This window comes from Stegastes partitus, unplaced genomic scaffold, assembly GCF_000690725.1.
Source record: "Stegastes partitus isolate 25-593 unplaced genomic scaffold, Stegastes_partitus-1.0.2 Scaffold1112, whole genome shotgun sequence".
Classification (NCBI taxonomy): Eukaryota; Metazoa; Chordata; class Actinopteri; family Pomacentridae; genus Stegastes; species Stegastes partitus.
Genome location: NW_007578843.1, coordinates 135,581 through 151,240, shown reverse-complemented (window position 1 = coordinate 151,240; position 15,660 = coordinate 135,581). Strand labels below are relative to the sequence as shown.

The 15,660-nt window shown below is 40.6% G+C and overlaps 1 protein-coding gene across 4 annotated transcripts; it reads left to right on the top strand.

The window, feature by feature from the left end:
• Nucleotides 1-1,943: 1,943 nt before the first annotated feature.
• LOC103368004 (putative E3 ubiquitin-protein ligase UBR7) lies at nucleotides 1,944-14,779 on the top strand. 4 transcript variants are annotated; one of them, XM_008296228.1, is made up of 12 exons: nucleotides 1,944-1,965; nucleotides 3,570-3,695; nucleotides 7,646-7,779; nucleotides 8,864-8,924; nucleotides 10,754-10,849; nucleotides 11,121-11,174; nucleotides 11,274-11,379; nucleotides 11,484-11,563; nucleotides 11,869-12,033; nucleotides 13,005-13,170; nucleotides 13,430-13,491; nucleotides 13,792-14,779. In XM_008296228.1, the coding sequence occupies exons 2-12, from the start codon at nucleotides 3,579-3,581 to the stop codon at nucleotides 13,879-13,881; spliced, it is 1,131 nt and encodes a 376-aa protein (XP_008294450.1). In that variant the 5' UTR covers nucleotides 1,944-1,965; nucleotides 3,570-3,578; the 3' UTR covers nucleotides 13,882-14,779. The 4 variants fall into 4 exon arrangements, with proteins under 4 accessions (XP_008294450.1, XP_008294452.1, XP_008294449.1 ...); XM_008296227.1 differs by lacking the exon at nucleotides 1,944-1,965 and adding an exon at nucleotides 1,996-2,097; XM_008296230.1 differs by lacking the exon at nucleotides 7,646-7,779 and having other exon boundaries at nucleotides 1,945-1,965.
• Nucleotides 14,780-15,660: the final 881 nt, after the last annotated feature.

The following is a 15,660-nucleotide window of genomic DNA, read 5'->3' as shown; positions in this document are numbered from 1 at the left end:
TGAGCATTGAATTGATATTCAACACAAATGAGTCCTTGCAGGTTTCATTCAACGGTTCCCAGCTGTTAGATAAATTTACTGCCACTGGTAATCATAAGAGAAGCACAATCAAATTCTGTGTGATTTTTCTTATGCACATTATTATATTATTCGGGCATTATGCAATTACTTAAACCTTGAGTGTGCTTTTGTAGCCGACTGTGATAGTTCTTGTCCAGTGGAATGGCATTGTTGCGTGGCGTTTGACTAAAAAACAAAGCCGGTGATTGTCTTTAGATTTGAAAAACGGACTTCCCCCTTTCTCTTTTACGCCACACTCAATAATAGAATATTTGCTCGACCTCTGCAGCAGAAACCTTTGTCACTTCACCGTCCGAGCAATTTCACCCGAACTCACCCAGAAACATCCAATAACACACACATGCATGCACTAATACACGCAAATGCTTCTTTTTTTTTTTTCTTCCTATGACAGAGGAAAAAAGGGTCAGTTTTCCAGTGCACATGTACATTTCCTCCCCGTTCAATTTGCATTGCACAGATAAAGGTCGCCTCCCCTCTCAGCCCACCCCAACATGCTTTGACAGTTTGAGGCTGAAAACCCATCAGGCCACCGAGTTCCACGCATGAGAGAATTCCTGTTAAGGCTCCCACTGAGGAAAATGGGCCCTGCCCCTTAATTTACCGCCTGAGTCAAGAGGAGGTGCCCATTGATGCATTTGGAACTAACTAGCTGTGCTCACAGATCCATCTCCGCACTCTTTCCATTCTATATTATTCTTCTCTATTTATTAAACCACGTTCCGTTCTGTGCTTTCAACTACATTTCTGCTGTTTTGATTCTGATATGCTGATTTTTTTTTTTTGCCTAGAACACGCTTTTGTGACTAAGCACTGGTGGGAAATTGATAAATTCGGCGCATTAACGTTCCTGACAAGCGACTACAAAAGTCTGTTGCTAACCCATCTGGAAGAGTACAATAAAAAGAGAAACTTAGATACCAATCCATCCAACANTATTTGTGAATTTTATCTTAATGAGTCATTTTTATTTGCGATTGTTTTAATGATTTTGCCTTCAGAATTGCCCTTCTGCACTCTGCCTTGCTTGAGCCTCCTGGGCTCCTGTAGCTCCTCCTGGGCTTCCGTAGCTTCTCCCGTAGATCCCTCACAGTGCTGCCCCGCATTGCTGAGGGAGCAGAGTGCACGTGTAAAAAGGGAACAGAAGAAGATTAATGTGTCATTAATCTCTTCTACAGGTATGTGTTTTTATTTTAAGTTATACGTTTTATCTCTGTTTAGTCACTCCACCCCACTACACTGTGTTAATATGGCCACCAGGTGGCATTGTATGAGATTTGCTCTGATTGTTAAGAAGAGTATTGTTAAAAACGTAGTTTTAAAATATTTTTCATTGTTACACAGTGCTGCCCCGCATTGCTGAGGGAGCAGAGTGCACGTGTAAAAAGGGAACAGAAGAAGATTAATGTGTCATTAATCTCTTCTACAGTGTTGCTTCACATAGTCAAGGAAATAAATGCTGGAGAACGGCGAACCGAGTTGTCTTCCCTGATGCCCTATCCACACACGAATAGATCCGTTACATCAGCACTGTGACAAAAAGGAAACAGCTCAGCATGTGCTGCTAGAATGTCAGCAATATGAAGATGAAAGGAAAAAACTCAAAGAAAAAGAAATGTTAAGAGGACTAATTGAGTTTCTTAAAAACACAGGACTTCTAATAAGGATTTAGACTCATTCATTCATTTGGTATTTCTTTAGCTGGTCTTGCCAGCCTTGCTCCACACTCCAGTCCGGTAGGTGGCGGTAATGCACTTAAATGTTGGATGCCAACCGCCGAATCATTCAATAGAAGAAGAAGAAGAACCAGCAGAAGAAGAAGAAGGAGGAGGAGTTAAAGAAGTGGAGTCGGAGGAGGAAAAAAAAGCTCGTCGTCATACTGAGGTAATGGTTAGCGGCTTGATCGCAAAGACCTGATTAGTTTTCCGATTACACAGAGCTGATTACTGATTACTAATATTGAAGAGGCTATCGATTAGTTTTCAGCCGCATCCGGTCAGGTCTCTGGTCAACTTGGTGAGTTATGTCTTTATTCTCACAGCTAACAGCGTTAGCATCAGAACGGTGCGCATTCGTGTTAATTGTAGAGGCGAATTGAAGCTGGATGCCAGACTGAGAAATTATTCTCAGACCGTTGATCAGAACATTCAGCTTGTCTATAAACATTTAACTAAAACTGTGTGTTTAAGGACAAAGACATCGATCAGTGTCCTATCCTCATACTGCCTTTTAAGACTACTGTCTTCGTCGACCAGCTCACCTGTACTCAAACATTCAACGACTCTACTTTCATCATTGCATATAAAACTACCAGACTGTGATCGATCAGTAATCATTGGGCTGAGGACAGCTATTGATGTCCCCATCCTGTCAAAAATAATAATGTTATAACAATACACAATACAATATTTCACTAAAGCTTTTGCAGATCTCCAAAATAATGATAATATTAATAATAATAATAATTATTATTATTATTATTATTATTATTAGGACAATGAGGTCGTACCTACAGGTCTGTAAATAAACAAATTTAAGAACTTTATGTTCCACGATGAATATTCCAGTCTACTAAATGACAGATCGGTGAACGATACACAGAATAACATGTACAGTGTGACTCTTGTCCCTGATCCAGATCTTACATTTCTGCTGTGCTGTAAACAGAAATTTGCTGATTCACAATTCCTCATTGATTCAAATGTCAAGTCAGGGAGGTGTACAATGAAGCAAGTTTGACATAGCTAGGCTTTCTTTGTGTAAGCAGGCTTGACAAAATATGAGTTCCCAGTTAGGGGTAACAGGTATTACAATGGTAGATATAAACTTTCTTAACATGTCATGTGACTCTTTTTCTGCCCACAATGGACCGAGTCAACAGGTTGTTTTAATTGAATATAAAGATTAGGAGGCGGCCTGTCCAGGGTGTCTCCTGCCTTCGCCCTGGGTCGACTGGGATGGGCTCCAGCCCCCCGCGTCCCTAGTGAGGATTGAGCAGTGTATAGATAATGGATGGATGGATAAAGATTAGGATAAAAAGTGCTGCTATTAAGAAAAGAATGCTAGTAGACAACTGTTAAATGTGTGTTGATATATTTCTTTTACCAATCAATGCAGCGTCTTATTTCTAAATAAGGTTAGGAATTGGATAACATTACAGTTGCAGATTAAACTTTCAACTTCATATAATATAAAACATGGGACAGGTCTGACACTGTCTCATAATTAAGAATGTCACTTTAGCATTTAGCCAAATCAAAGTGAAGTTGATGTTAGTGATTGAATAATCTATGTAATAAATGCCAATAGAATAGTCAATTTTCTAATATCTGTTCCATTAGCTGCAGCACTAGAAGTGTAAACAGACCGTGGCACCAAATCAGGACAAAGTATAAAAACATATTGCATTTTCTCCATCACATTCTTTCTGGAACAGTCCTCTTATGTAATCCTGATGTATCTTGTTTATCTTAATTGTTTGTCAGTAGAAGATAAACATGTGTGAGGAGCACACAGTGTCTCTGGTTGATGTTCTGGAGGAGGATGAGGAGCTGGAGGAAGAGGCTTCAGCTGTGTTGGCAGGAAGTGACTCAGATCATTGCTCATATCCTCAGGTCAGTGTACTTAAACATGCAGTAGACATTACACACGCAGTACACATATATTAACTCTGTTGCTGTAATGACTGCTTCAAAATGTGCCGATATGTAACAGCCTGTGTGTGTGTGTGTGTGTGGTCATGGTCATTCTTTTCATTTATGTTGCATTGCTAAAGTTGTGGGCTGCAAGGTGGCGCAGTTGGTTAGCACTTTTGCCTCGCAGCAAGAAGGTTGCCGGTTCGCGTCCCAGTGGGGGCACCAGGATCTTTCTGCGTGGAGTTTGCATGTTCTCCCCGTGCAGCGTGGGTTCTCTCCGGGTTCTCCGGCTTCCTCCCACAAATCCAAAAACATGTTGAGGTTAATTGGTGATTCTAAATAGTCCATAGGTGTGAATGTCAGTGTGCTTGGTTGTCTGTCTCTTAAGTGTAGCCGTGACTGGCGAGCTGTCCAGGGTGTCCCCTGCCTTCGCCCCAAGTCGGCTGGGATAGGCTCCAGCCCCCCGCGTCCCTAGTGACGATTAAGCGGTGTATAGATAATGGATGGATGCTAAACTTGTTAAGCTTAAGTTACTTCATATCTGTTTATGTTAGCAATATCATGTAGTTATGCCAACCTAGCATAGTGTTAGCTAACATCATAAAAGCCAGTAAGTAGCTGCAGAAATAATGTAAATGTACAAAATATTTGAGAGTACAGAATGACTGTTCATCACAGCTGCGTGTTGAGATGCATTTAAGGAGGACTAATGCAAACGCAGAGGGGAGGGGGTTTACTCAGTGCAGACCTGAAAAGTTAAAATGATTAACATTACTGTCTGTCTTCAGCAACCGTCATGATGTCATGTCACTCTTGGTTTTACTTTGTCAGAAGATCCTATGGCGTGACACAGGCTTTAACAGCACTCACTGTGTGTGTTGTTATGGAGTAACATTAGTGTTGGACTGTTTGTGACCATTATATATTTAAAATGCAACTCTGTCACAGTTGACGTGTTTGGACATCTGAGAAAGGCGTCTTTGGTTTTTATTTTGATTCATATGAGTCATGACTTCATGGCAAAGAAAATAGTGGAATAGACAAAATGAAGACAAAATTAAACGTTAAAGGGCATCAGAGGGCTGCACAAATAATGTTTTGTCAGTAACTTTACTCATTATGTTGCTTATATACAGCATACACCTATGGCCTAAATCTAACGATAAATTCATCAGTACTACTGGTAGCTATATTCATGCACGCTCCACAGAAAGAAAATGCACAATACAAATTTAAAATAAAAAAAACCCACATTACAGACACATTTTTTAAAAACTGATAATTAATGCTTTGTTGCATGTCTTTGTGCTTGAAAATTCCTCTTTGTTGTAAAGTTAAACAAATACTAAAGGACAAAGTTTTGTAAAACAGTAAAATGTTCTGCCTGTAATTCATGTCTTTGTTGTTATAAGCGTTAAGGGACCAAAAAAGAAGCAATTTTATTCATTATATTTTTTTTAAAATTAGTCAGTCGATTAATTGGTTATCGGAATTTTTTTCTGCCAAATATCAGAATCGGCATCAGCCAAAAAAAAAATCATATTGGTCGGGCCCTACTGTAGACAGTAAAAATATTTCTTCAGAAGGTTCAATAAAGTACAGAAGTTTTCAGTAGAATGTAGTTCAAATGACGACTGCAGATTGTTTTTTAAATGCGGATTGTCCAGCGTAAATATGTCTCTGCTTCTGGAAAAAGATGTTTCAGTATAATTAAAGTAAATTATAAATTAATAAAAACAGTGACTACATGGATTGGTTCAATTCCAGAGTGAGATGCTTGAAATTCAATCTCTGTAAATAGCCAGATACCACTGAGTTACAATTGTTTTAGTCTTGTCTTTACTTTATCTTTTGGTAGTTTTAATGGAACAATATTTTATAATTTAATTGAAGAAACAAGTTCACCACCAAGACAAACTGAAGTCCCAAAGGACAAAAATACAACACCACAAACGAACAGTTCTCCAAGTCCATCTAAATACAATACCACTTCATTCTAAAAAGTCCTTAGGACCTTCAGAGAGACTATGAAATTGCTCAGCTGTCTGAAGTGATAAAGGTGCTGCTTTGCCCTCTTCCTCTGGTTGTCTGTGTGTTTGGTCCATGACAGATCCTCAGAGAAGTGCAGTCCCATGTACCTGAAGCTGCACACTGACTTCATAAAATATTCATTAATCCTCAGTAGAGTATAATTCCTCTGCTGGCTTCTACCAAAGTCCACAATCAGCTCCTTGGTTTTACTGACGTTCAGCAGGCTGTAAGTCTGACACTAGTCTGACAGACTGGCAACCTTCTCTGTACATGTCCACTTAATATTGTTACTGATGCATCCAACCACGACCGTGTCATCTGCAAATTTCAGATTGTCCTTAGAGCTGTTTGTAGCTCCACAGTTATGTGTGTAAAGGGAGAAGAGCAGAGGGCTGAAGGAACAACCCTGGGGCATCCAGTGTTCAGGGTGCAGAGGCTGGAAATGTGTCGCCCACCTGGACCACTTGGATTCTAGTGGACATGAAATCCAGAATCCAATCACACTGGGAGGTGCTCAGACCCAGACTGGACAACCTGATGTAGAGTTTGGCGGATATGATTGTACTGAAAGCTGAACTAAATTCTACGAATATAACATAGTCCCCTCTCTACCTGTCCAGGGGCCTTGTTTATCAACAATGTGTAGGAAGCATTCTAAATTCTGTCTTACAAATGAAATGTAGAATGTGCATAAGTACAAAAAAATCCATATTTATCAAACATGCACACATGGGTCATATGTACATCAGTAAGTCATCAGCGTTAATAAATCCCACTAGTTCTTAACCACCATGCTCGTGCACTTTAGGGATCATTTGCCTTCAGAAACGCCTCTAATTAAACATATTCTGTAACAGCACGCCCCTTTATAATGCAAGTGAATTATTTGTCTTCACCTTTCATCATCATGGCAAAGAGGGTAAAAAAGAAGTTTTTGGACACTGAAATTGAGGTACTTGTCAGTAAGGTTGAAGCTAATCAGAAACTATTTGGTGCATTAAGTGTTGGGATAACCAACAGTCCCTGTTTGATTTCGTCTTGTTGGTGATGGCTGTAATGGACCTGGATGTAGGCACGGGCCAAGGAAATTATGGCATCCAACTTTGCCGGCATGATCCTGCTCAGTGATGTCTGGAAAATGCCGCATGTGTCTCCAACTTCATGCTGGAATGTGCCGGGGGTCAAACTTCCCAGGTTGGACAGGAGTTGGATATGCACTGGGATGGCTTACATTATTCTTGTGTCTCCCAATATAGGGCCTAAATCATGGCATAAATCCAGCAATATTTGTTTTGGGAAGTGGTACTTAGTGACCAAGGTTCTGCTGGATGTTGAGTTGTATTTCTGTTTATAATAGGCAAACAAGGGCTGCAGGTTGAATTAGTCAAAGACGTTTCTGATGAATTGATTAAATCGAATCAAGTATATTTGATTATATATTTGTATTTGAACTTTTAGGTTCATAATTAATTTAGTATTGGTAAGTATATACATAGGCTGCATGGTGGCTCGATGGTTAGCACCATCGCCTTGCAGCTGGAAGATCCCTGGGCGGCATCCCGGTTAGGACGCTTTCTGCGTGGAGTTTGCATGTTCTCCCTGTGCATCGTGGCTTCTCCGGCTTCCTTCCACAGTCCAAAAACATGTTGAGGTTAATTGGTGATTCTAAATTGTCTGTAGGTGTGAATGTGAGTGTGCTTGTTGTCTGTGTAGCCCTGTGTGAGATTGGCAACCTGTCCAGGGTGTCCCCTGCCTTCGCCCTAAATCAGCTGGGATAGGCTCCAGCTCCCCCGCGACCCTAGTGGGGATTAAGCGGTGTATAGATGATGGATAATGGATATTTGTATTTGAGCTACTATTTGTTTATATTTGATTATGTATTGATGTTTTTGTTTCAGGGCTATGTGAAGCGACAGGCTCTGTATGCCTGTAACACCTGCACACCAAAAGGAGTAGAGGCAGCAGGAGTGTGTTTGGCCTGTTCATACAAATGTCATGAAGGTCATGACTTATTTGAACTCTACACCAAAAGGTGAACACTCAATACAGTATTTATCAATGAGTCACCCTAATACTTCTCTTAGGATTTTTTGTCAGTGTTTGCAGATGACCTGATGCTTATCTTGTTAACATGTCCATGTGTTTTTATATGCTAAACTGAACATTTTCAAACTGCAGTGTTCCAGTGCCTCAAAAAACATAGATTCAGGCCTTCAGAGTTTCATACAAAACTAGAAAATCACTCAAGAGACTGCAGACCTCCACCAAGCAGCTCATTTCCACCCATATTGTGATTTCCATCCAATGTTAAAGCCCTGCGTTCATTTTATCTACACTGTTAGATTCATGGATAATCAAAACTTACCTTTAGCATCTGAATTAACATTGATATTAATAACAAGCTGACAGAGTGATGAACGGTCGTTGTGTACTATCAAAATATTCCGATATCAAAATTGCTATCCGGATACCACCACAACGAACGGATATTCGGATATTAGGGTCCAGCCCTAGTGCTTTCCGTGTTATAATTATTATACTGAATCAGTTTCCAGCTGAAGCACATATGGCTAAATTACTACAATATTGCAACTTTGAGTAGCGTAGAGATATTTTTCGGTCATAGGTAAGCTGGTATGCTCCAGCTGCAGTGACCGAGGGATGGAGAGGGAGGCTATATATTCTGAAAGAGGAAATGGCGTAGTTGCATCTAAGTCACTGTAGGGCATGAAGGGATTGTTTTCATGGAAAAACCTTCTAAATATGTCAATTTGATACACAGAGATGAGTTTCAGGCGTGAAATTAGTGACCTTAGAAGGACAATAATGTATCATAATGTAATATCAGTCTGTCACTGCAGCCTTGGAGATGAATTAATCACATAATCTGTTATTAAAACAACTGATTGGTTTATAAAAGGTAGGCTTAATAAAAACATTCATTCAGATTCATTGTGTTATCTAATAAAGGATGTCAGCAGTTTTCACATGTGATGAAAATTTATGTTAACAAATAGGATGTTAAGTTGTAACCTCCGTTTTCTTTTTGTTTATTATTCCCTGTTACAATGTTCTGCTGTTGTCTGGTTTTGTTTTTTTTCCTGTGTTTTCTTTAGAAACTTTCGTTGTGACTGTGGAAACAGGAAGTTCAAAGAGCTGCAGTGTAAACTCCATCCAGTGAGTTCTGGTGTTAAATTAGATTAAATAAAAAGCAACTGATTCACTCCCAAACTCATGTTAACTGGTTCTTACAAGACTGGCTAAGGCCTCGGTCACAACCAGATGTACGACTTTTGGGATCGTACGTCCTCTGCAAATTTTGGGTCCCATGGAGGTCGTAGAGGTATAGGAAAGGCTGCAAGGGCTCCGTCAGAAATGCGCAAGAGAGGAGCAAGCGTGCCTTGCGAGTCGCACGTGAGATGTCCGTTCAAGTGCAATGTGCGACTGCTGTAGAAATTGTACTAGCTTCTAGAATTTGTCTTGCCACCTGCGTACATGGCACACACTCACAACTTATGAAGAGAATGGAACGCACGGGAAAACACCTACTTCACGCGTTCGTGATAATGTACTGACGGTGTACGTCAGTTTGGTGTGACTTTCAAAAAACAAAACAAAAACAAAAAAAATTAGAGACTCTTTGGCGATCAAGGTGATATGCTCTCTTGTAAATTCTATTACCATATCGACAGGGTTTAGGCTTAGGGACGTCCCGTCATCCCCAAGCGATAAAAAAAAGATCCCAGACGATACAAATTGATTTCAGGACAACAGTTAAAACTTTATAACAAATGCTGATGAAAATAAATATGATTTCATGTTTTGTGTAGCACACACACAGATCCTGACAACTTGGCGGTGACAGCTCGCCTGCAGTGTCACTGTCAGCCCCAGTACTGACTTCCAGCTGATACGGGCCAGCAGCATCTCCATTGAGCCGACCTGCTCCTCCAACAGAGACACTTCGATTTTTCGACTTTGATTACCTCTTAAAAACATTAACGTTATGTCCCAATATAGTGTGAGATCTGTGCATCAGCAATGAAGGCAACAGTCGTGCTTGTGTGTCTGAAATGTAAGAAAACGCTGCTTGTATTCTGTGAGTGTGAAAACATTTGGCCACTGTGCCATTGATGATGAATAATGAGTGCGAGATGCTGTGCTTTCATCCATTCATACTGAGGCAGTGACAGAAGAAACGACCCTTGCGCTGAGACATGCAGCCTCACCAGGTAGCGCTGTGCTGTCCAGGGTCTTGAACTGCACATCTGTATAAAAGGCTTTTGAAATAACACAAAGACAAAATTATTTCTTTTTTAATGTTTCTTTTATTTTATTAGATTAATACAGTTTAGTAATCTGACTTTGTTACGCTCCTGCTTTTGTCTCTAATCTTCTCACATGGATTTGTAGAAAATCCTGCCACTGCTTCAGACATTAAAATGAACTCATTTGGAAAGGTAGATTTACTTAAAGCAGCACAAATCTGATTATAATTTGGTATGTTCATTATTTGTTTGAAGCAATAATGCAATTGCCGATCACTGGCGAAACGTGAGCGTGCACCATGAGCGTGCCTTTTATACTCAGGGCATGGGGTGATGCACGGCCACCGTGCGTTCAGTTTTGTTCATGAGTTGTGAGTGTGTGCGCCATGCTTAACACACACGGGGCACTTGCTCCCTCATTGTGTGCGATGTGCGCCTTAGACCACGGATTTTCTTCCCACGGTGCCTTAAAAATTTGCACGTCTCACTCGCAAACTCCTTGTGGGGGGAGCAAGTGACACTTGCTGCGTCGCTGTTCGCAGAGAATTCGTAGAATCTTTTTACATGTCAAAGATCCTCCCTATGTACTTACGGGCTGTCTGCGACCTCGAAATTTTGCAAGACCGACTTGCGTGGCACATACCATTTTGCGCATATTTTGGACGCAGACAAGGCTGTGACTGAGGCTTAAGATACTATGTGGGTGTGGGTTCACATGTGCATGCATGTTTGTTTCAGGAGAAAGACGAGGTCAACAATCTGAATAAATACAGTCATAACTTCTTCGGAGTTTACTGCACCTGCAGCCGGCCTTATCCAGACCCAGATGACCAGGTGAGACACGCATCTGAACCTCACTGTGTGTTGTAAAGGTTGTTGTCAAGTGCTTGCTCAAAAGGAATTCAAAGGAAACATTGGATTTGTAGGATTTCATTGTGTAATTTTGTAAGGTATTCACCTCACGATGAGGTATGAATATGAAATATATATATATATATATATATATATAATTTTTTTTATTTTTTTAAATAATTGAATAAATTGTTGTGGTCTCTGGTTTACCTAAAGCTGTGTCCATCTATTGTTGGCTGGTTTGTGTCTCCAGGTGGAGGATGAGATGATTCAATGTGTGGTGTGTGAAGACTGGCTGCATGGCAGGGTAAGTCCAGCAACACACAGGTAACTGCCAGGTGACACCAAACATCTGTAGCATATCAGTGTTGCACCTGTACCTTTACGTGTGTTTGTGTGAACACAGCATCTGGGCTGTGTGGTACCAGACTGCGTGGAGTTGCAGGAGATGATCTGTGAGTCCTGTATGAACAAAAACCCGTTTCTCTGGACTTATGCTGCTCACCTTGCAGGTAAATAGTATCTTATACTGCTCTTCAAATGTCTACATTCTCTTACAGTTCTTGTGTCATAAGCCTGCTGTGTGTGTGTCTATGTTTCTGTGCTTTGTGTTCAGTGCCAGATGCAGCATTACAGGTTAAGGTGGAAACAGGACCGGAAGACTCAAAAACAAACATTTCTAACAAAGAAAAGGAGGTAAGAGGCTCGACTGATTCACCTGGTCTACATGCTGTCAGGTTGACTTGACAGCAGTGGTTACCATGGCTATTGCAAGTTTGAAACTAGAGCAGCTATCAGACATTAACTGTTGTACTCTTTTAATGATAATAGATCCCACCACCAACATTAAAATTTGCTACATACAGAAAATAAGAAAACACGACTTACTGGAAGTCACACTGGCAGAAAATGGATTAACACACAATACTTTATTCGTACCGGCAAAAAACTGTTTTTATCGATCAGTGTGACTGAATAATTATCAAAAATCTCTCTGTTAGGTTGATGATGTGATAGAGCCCAGCTCTAAGCGTAGCCGTGCGGAGGAGGAGCCAAGCTGTACACTAAGGCAGCTACAGGCGATTGGTCAGAAAAGAGTCCAATCAGGCGCTGTGTTTTGGCCATCAGCATGGCGCTCCAAGCTTTGCTCCTGCAACACCTGCCAGGTAACATACACCTGATTTACTAGTGACTGAGGAACTGTGAGGTCATGGGTTAGGTGTGTAGTTTCTATGACATCTGTGACACACTCAAATGTTTAGTAATTCTTTCCAAAACAAGTCTTTCCCTGAATGATCCCTTCATAAACAATGGCTCACATTTAATTTCAGTGCCTATGAAAAGTATTTGGAAATGGTTCCATTTAATTTCTTTCTGACATTGAATCATGGTCAATTTAATGAAGACTCCGTCATGTCAAAGTGAAACATTTCAAAACTGCTCAAGCTCTGCCAGGCAACATGAAGATCAAGAATGCAAAGCCCTTTTCAAATCCAGCCACAAACTCTCAATTGGATTGAGGTGGAGATTCCATTATGGTATGGGGTTCCATTTGTGGAAACGACATGGGCACATCAACGAAGTACTGGGACTGATGGACTGGCCAAGTCAAAGTCTGGATTTGAATCCTATTGAACAAATTTGGGATACAGTACACTCAAAGATTGATTGCACAAAAGTTTCATTTAAAGCAAGTCTGTGGGAACACCTAGAAACTATCTGGACCTCAACAACAGACCGTTGAAAAGTTCATGAAAACAATGCCAGCAAGAATGCAAGCTATTATCAAGGCCAAAGGAGGCCATACAAAATATTAAAATATTAAGTTTTTTGGTTATTGTGTGTGAAAAAGGACTATTTAGTTGTTTCAGTTTGTTATCTGCCAAATAAATAGCAATAACATTTTTAGTTTTAAAGAACTTTTTGAAAGATTTCCAAAATATTTATTTTCTCCTTTTTCATCACAAGTGGTCTAATAAATTTGTTAAGCTGTGTGTGTGTGTGTAGGTGTGTAGGTGTGTGTGTGCATGTAGGTGTGTGTGTATTTTTAATTGAATACCTTTCTATTAGCATTGTAGCTTTTAGTTAGTCTTTATTTTGACTCGACCACCTGGCTGTAACTCATCTGTCCCCTCAGAAGCGTCTATCTGAGGCCGATCTATCCTTCCTGTTGGATGAGTCAGACACTGTCCTCACCTACGAAAACAAAGGAAAAAACAATGAACAGAGACAGCAAGGACACGACCCTCTGATGTCAGCATTGGACAACCTGAACAGAGTACAGCAGCTTGAGATCATCCATGGTACATTGCACCATGTACTACACACAAAACTACAGCGTGAACCAATTTAATTTCTTATGGTACATGAAATTACATTAAACTAGAGTTCCCATTTACAGTAATTAATGTCTCACAGAGAGAACTAAATGGCTGTTAAAAAAACACTAAATGTCTCACAAGAAGACTTAAATGTTCCTCAAAGCGAACTACAAGTCCGACAGAACTACAGCTCCCATGCTGACATGTCGCTCTGTTGCTGGTGTATGTGTGTTTCTTTCAGGATACAACGACATGAAAGCAGAACTGAAGGACTTTCTGCAGAGATTTGCAGCTGAAGGAAAGGCAAGTTTTACTCGTAACATGACCTTCGTCTCTCCCGTAGAGGGTCATGAATATGAGTGTGTCATGTTCAAAGCCTATTTTTGTGGATGCTGCTACTGGAGGTCGGGGATTGCACTGCAGCAATCTGCCAGTAGGAAGTCAGACATCTTTCGGAATATCTGTTCTCTGATAGGCCATGACTCCTCATGTAATGTGGCTGTCTGTTGGACGGGATGTAACTGTAAACATAATTTCCCTAAGGTACCCTACCAAAGGGATGAATAAAGTTTTATCTTATCTTATCTGTCTGTTCTGTGATAGGTTGTGACTTCTGATGACATCCGTCAGTTCTTTGAGCAACAAAGTCGCAAAAGACGCAGAGATGACACCGGACATTTTTACTGCACCTGATCACCCCGACATTGTACCTCCAGAAATGCTCACCTCTGACTGTTTTCTTTTCTTTACTTGATTGACATCTAATTAGCCATTAAAATACCATTAACCTTTGCTTGGCCTCCTAACTGGAAAATCCACTCTCGTTTTTTATTCCTGCAATGTTTTTTCTCATTTCTTGTTGTTTGTTGATTATGCTGGCCAGCATTTAAAAGTTTGGAGCTATGAGAGATCAAACATCCTGTTTTGTCTGTGTTTCAGAGGTTACCAACGTTAATTAATGTTTTTTAGTGTCACCTTTGTGTTTCCTTTTTAAGAAAACGAATAAAACAATCAAAATGTTAACATGGCATCTGATTTCAGAATCAGTCAGCAGCACGGATTGATTAGTGAACTGACTGCTGCTTGAGGAAGAAAAGCAAAATGAAAATGTGATGGTTTCAGCTAATAATGGGGAGTCTTTCCTCGAAACCGTTGAGATACTATGATCATGCATTGTTGTGAAAAGTAAAAAGACCTTTATTTCAAAAATATGCATTACTGTCAGCAGGCTGGTTCAACTAAGCTGGTTTCTGTCATCGGACTTGTGTCAGAATTCTAAAATTCACTTGCAAATGTTTACACATACCTATATTCTGTAACCGCTGACTCAAATTACATGTTGATGTTCCAATTTGTTACTGACTTTGTTTTATCAGTAAAATTGATTTTTGTAATTGTATAGAGAACTAATTATGTTTCCTCTTTATAACCACGGTGGAATGCCACAGATTAAGTAATTTTATTAGTGCCACATCTCCTGACAAAACAAAAGCAGCTGTGCTGACATGAACAACAAAACTTTGAGGCGCAAATGGTCTAAATCAGTTGCAGATGTCTCAGTCTCTCAATAAACGAAAAACTGCTGGCAAAAGTGCTCTGAGCTGTCGTTTGTTGATATGCAGACTCAGGGCCATTAAAGTTACCACGGCGCTCCCAACACAAAAATTGTGATTTAAACTGACTTTACTGTGAAAGGTAAATGGTCACACCGCTACTCCAGTCACCTTATGTAACCTGACACATGAACTTCCCACATGGCAGAATGGAATCAAAGCCACAGGACACCGATTGTTGTCTCTCCTCTGGCCAGCAGAGAAGTACCAAATTCTGTTTCTCCCAATATGCGAGAACCTGCCTGGAGATAATCTCATTAGCAGGTAAAGGGCAGAGCTGAAGAGACGTGATTAGTCAGACTGACTGCGAGCTAAAGACACTCTGCTCACCCACCTTTACTGGCTTCTGCTGTCTTTACTGACGCTACTGCGAATAACGTTAACACCAAAAGTCGAGTTAAACTCTACAGGTAAGTCTTATCCACATCTGGACAATGTTACATATAAAAGAAGTAACCTACGTTACTGTCGCTGACTGTGCAACCTCCAGTGACGTGCAGCCAGGGTAGGCACTGCCTACCCAAGGCTGAAAGGAAAAAATGAAATCATTCCATTGTAATAATTCCATCCATTATCTATACACTGCTTAATCCTCACTAGGGTCGCGGGGGGGGGGCTGGAACCTATCCCAACTGACTTAGGGCAAAGGCAGGGGACACCCTGGACAGGTCGGCAGTCTATGACAGGGCTACACTTAGAGACAACCAAGCACACTCACATTCACACCTAAGGACAATTTGGAATTACCAATTAACCTCAACATGTTTTTGGACTGTGTGGGAGGAAGCCAGAGAACCTGGAGAGAACCCACGCTGCACAGGGAGAACATACAAACTCTACGCAGAAAGATCCTGGTGCC

Bases quoted from the DNA above. Each gene is read 5' to 3' on its own strand.
- LOC103368004 (XM_008296228.1), top strand. From the start codon at position 3,579: ATGTGTGAGGAGCACACAGTGTCTCTGGTTGATGTTCTGGAGGAGGAT. The intron at 11,175-11,273 runs GTAAGTCCAGCA...GTGTGAACACAG, and splicing joins AAGACTGGCTGCATGGCAGG to CATCTGGGCTGTGTGGTACC. The intron at 13,171-13,429 runs GTACATTGCACC...TGTTTCTTTCAG, and splicing joins GCAGCTTGAGATCATCCATG to GATACAACGACATGAAAGCA.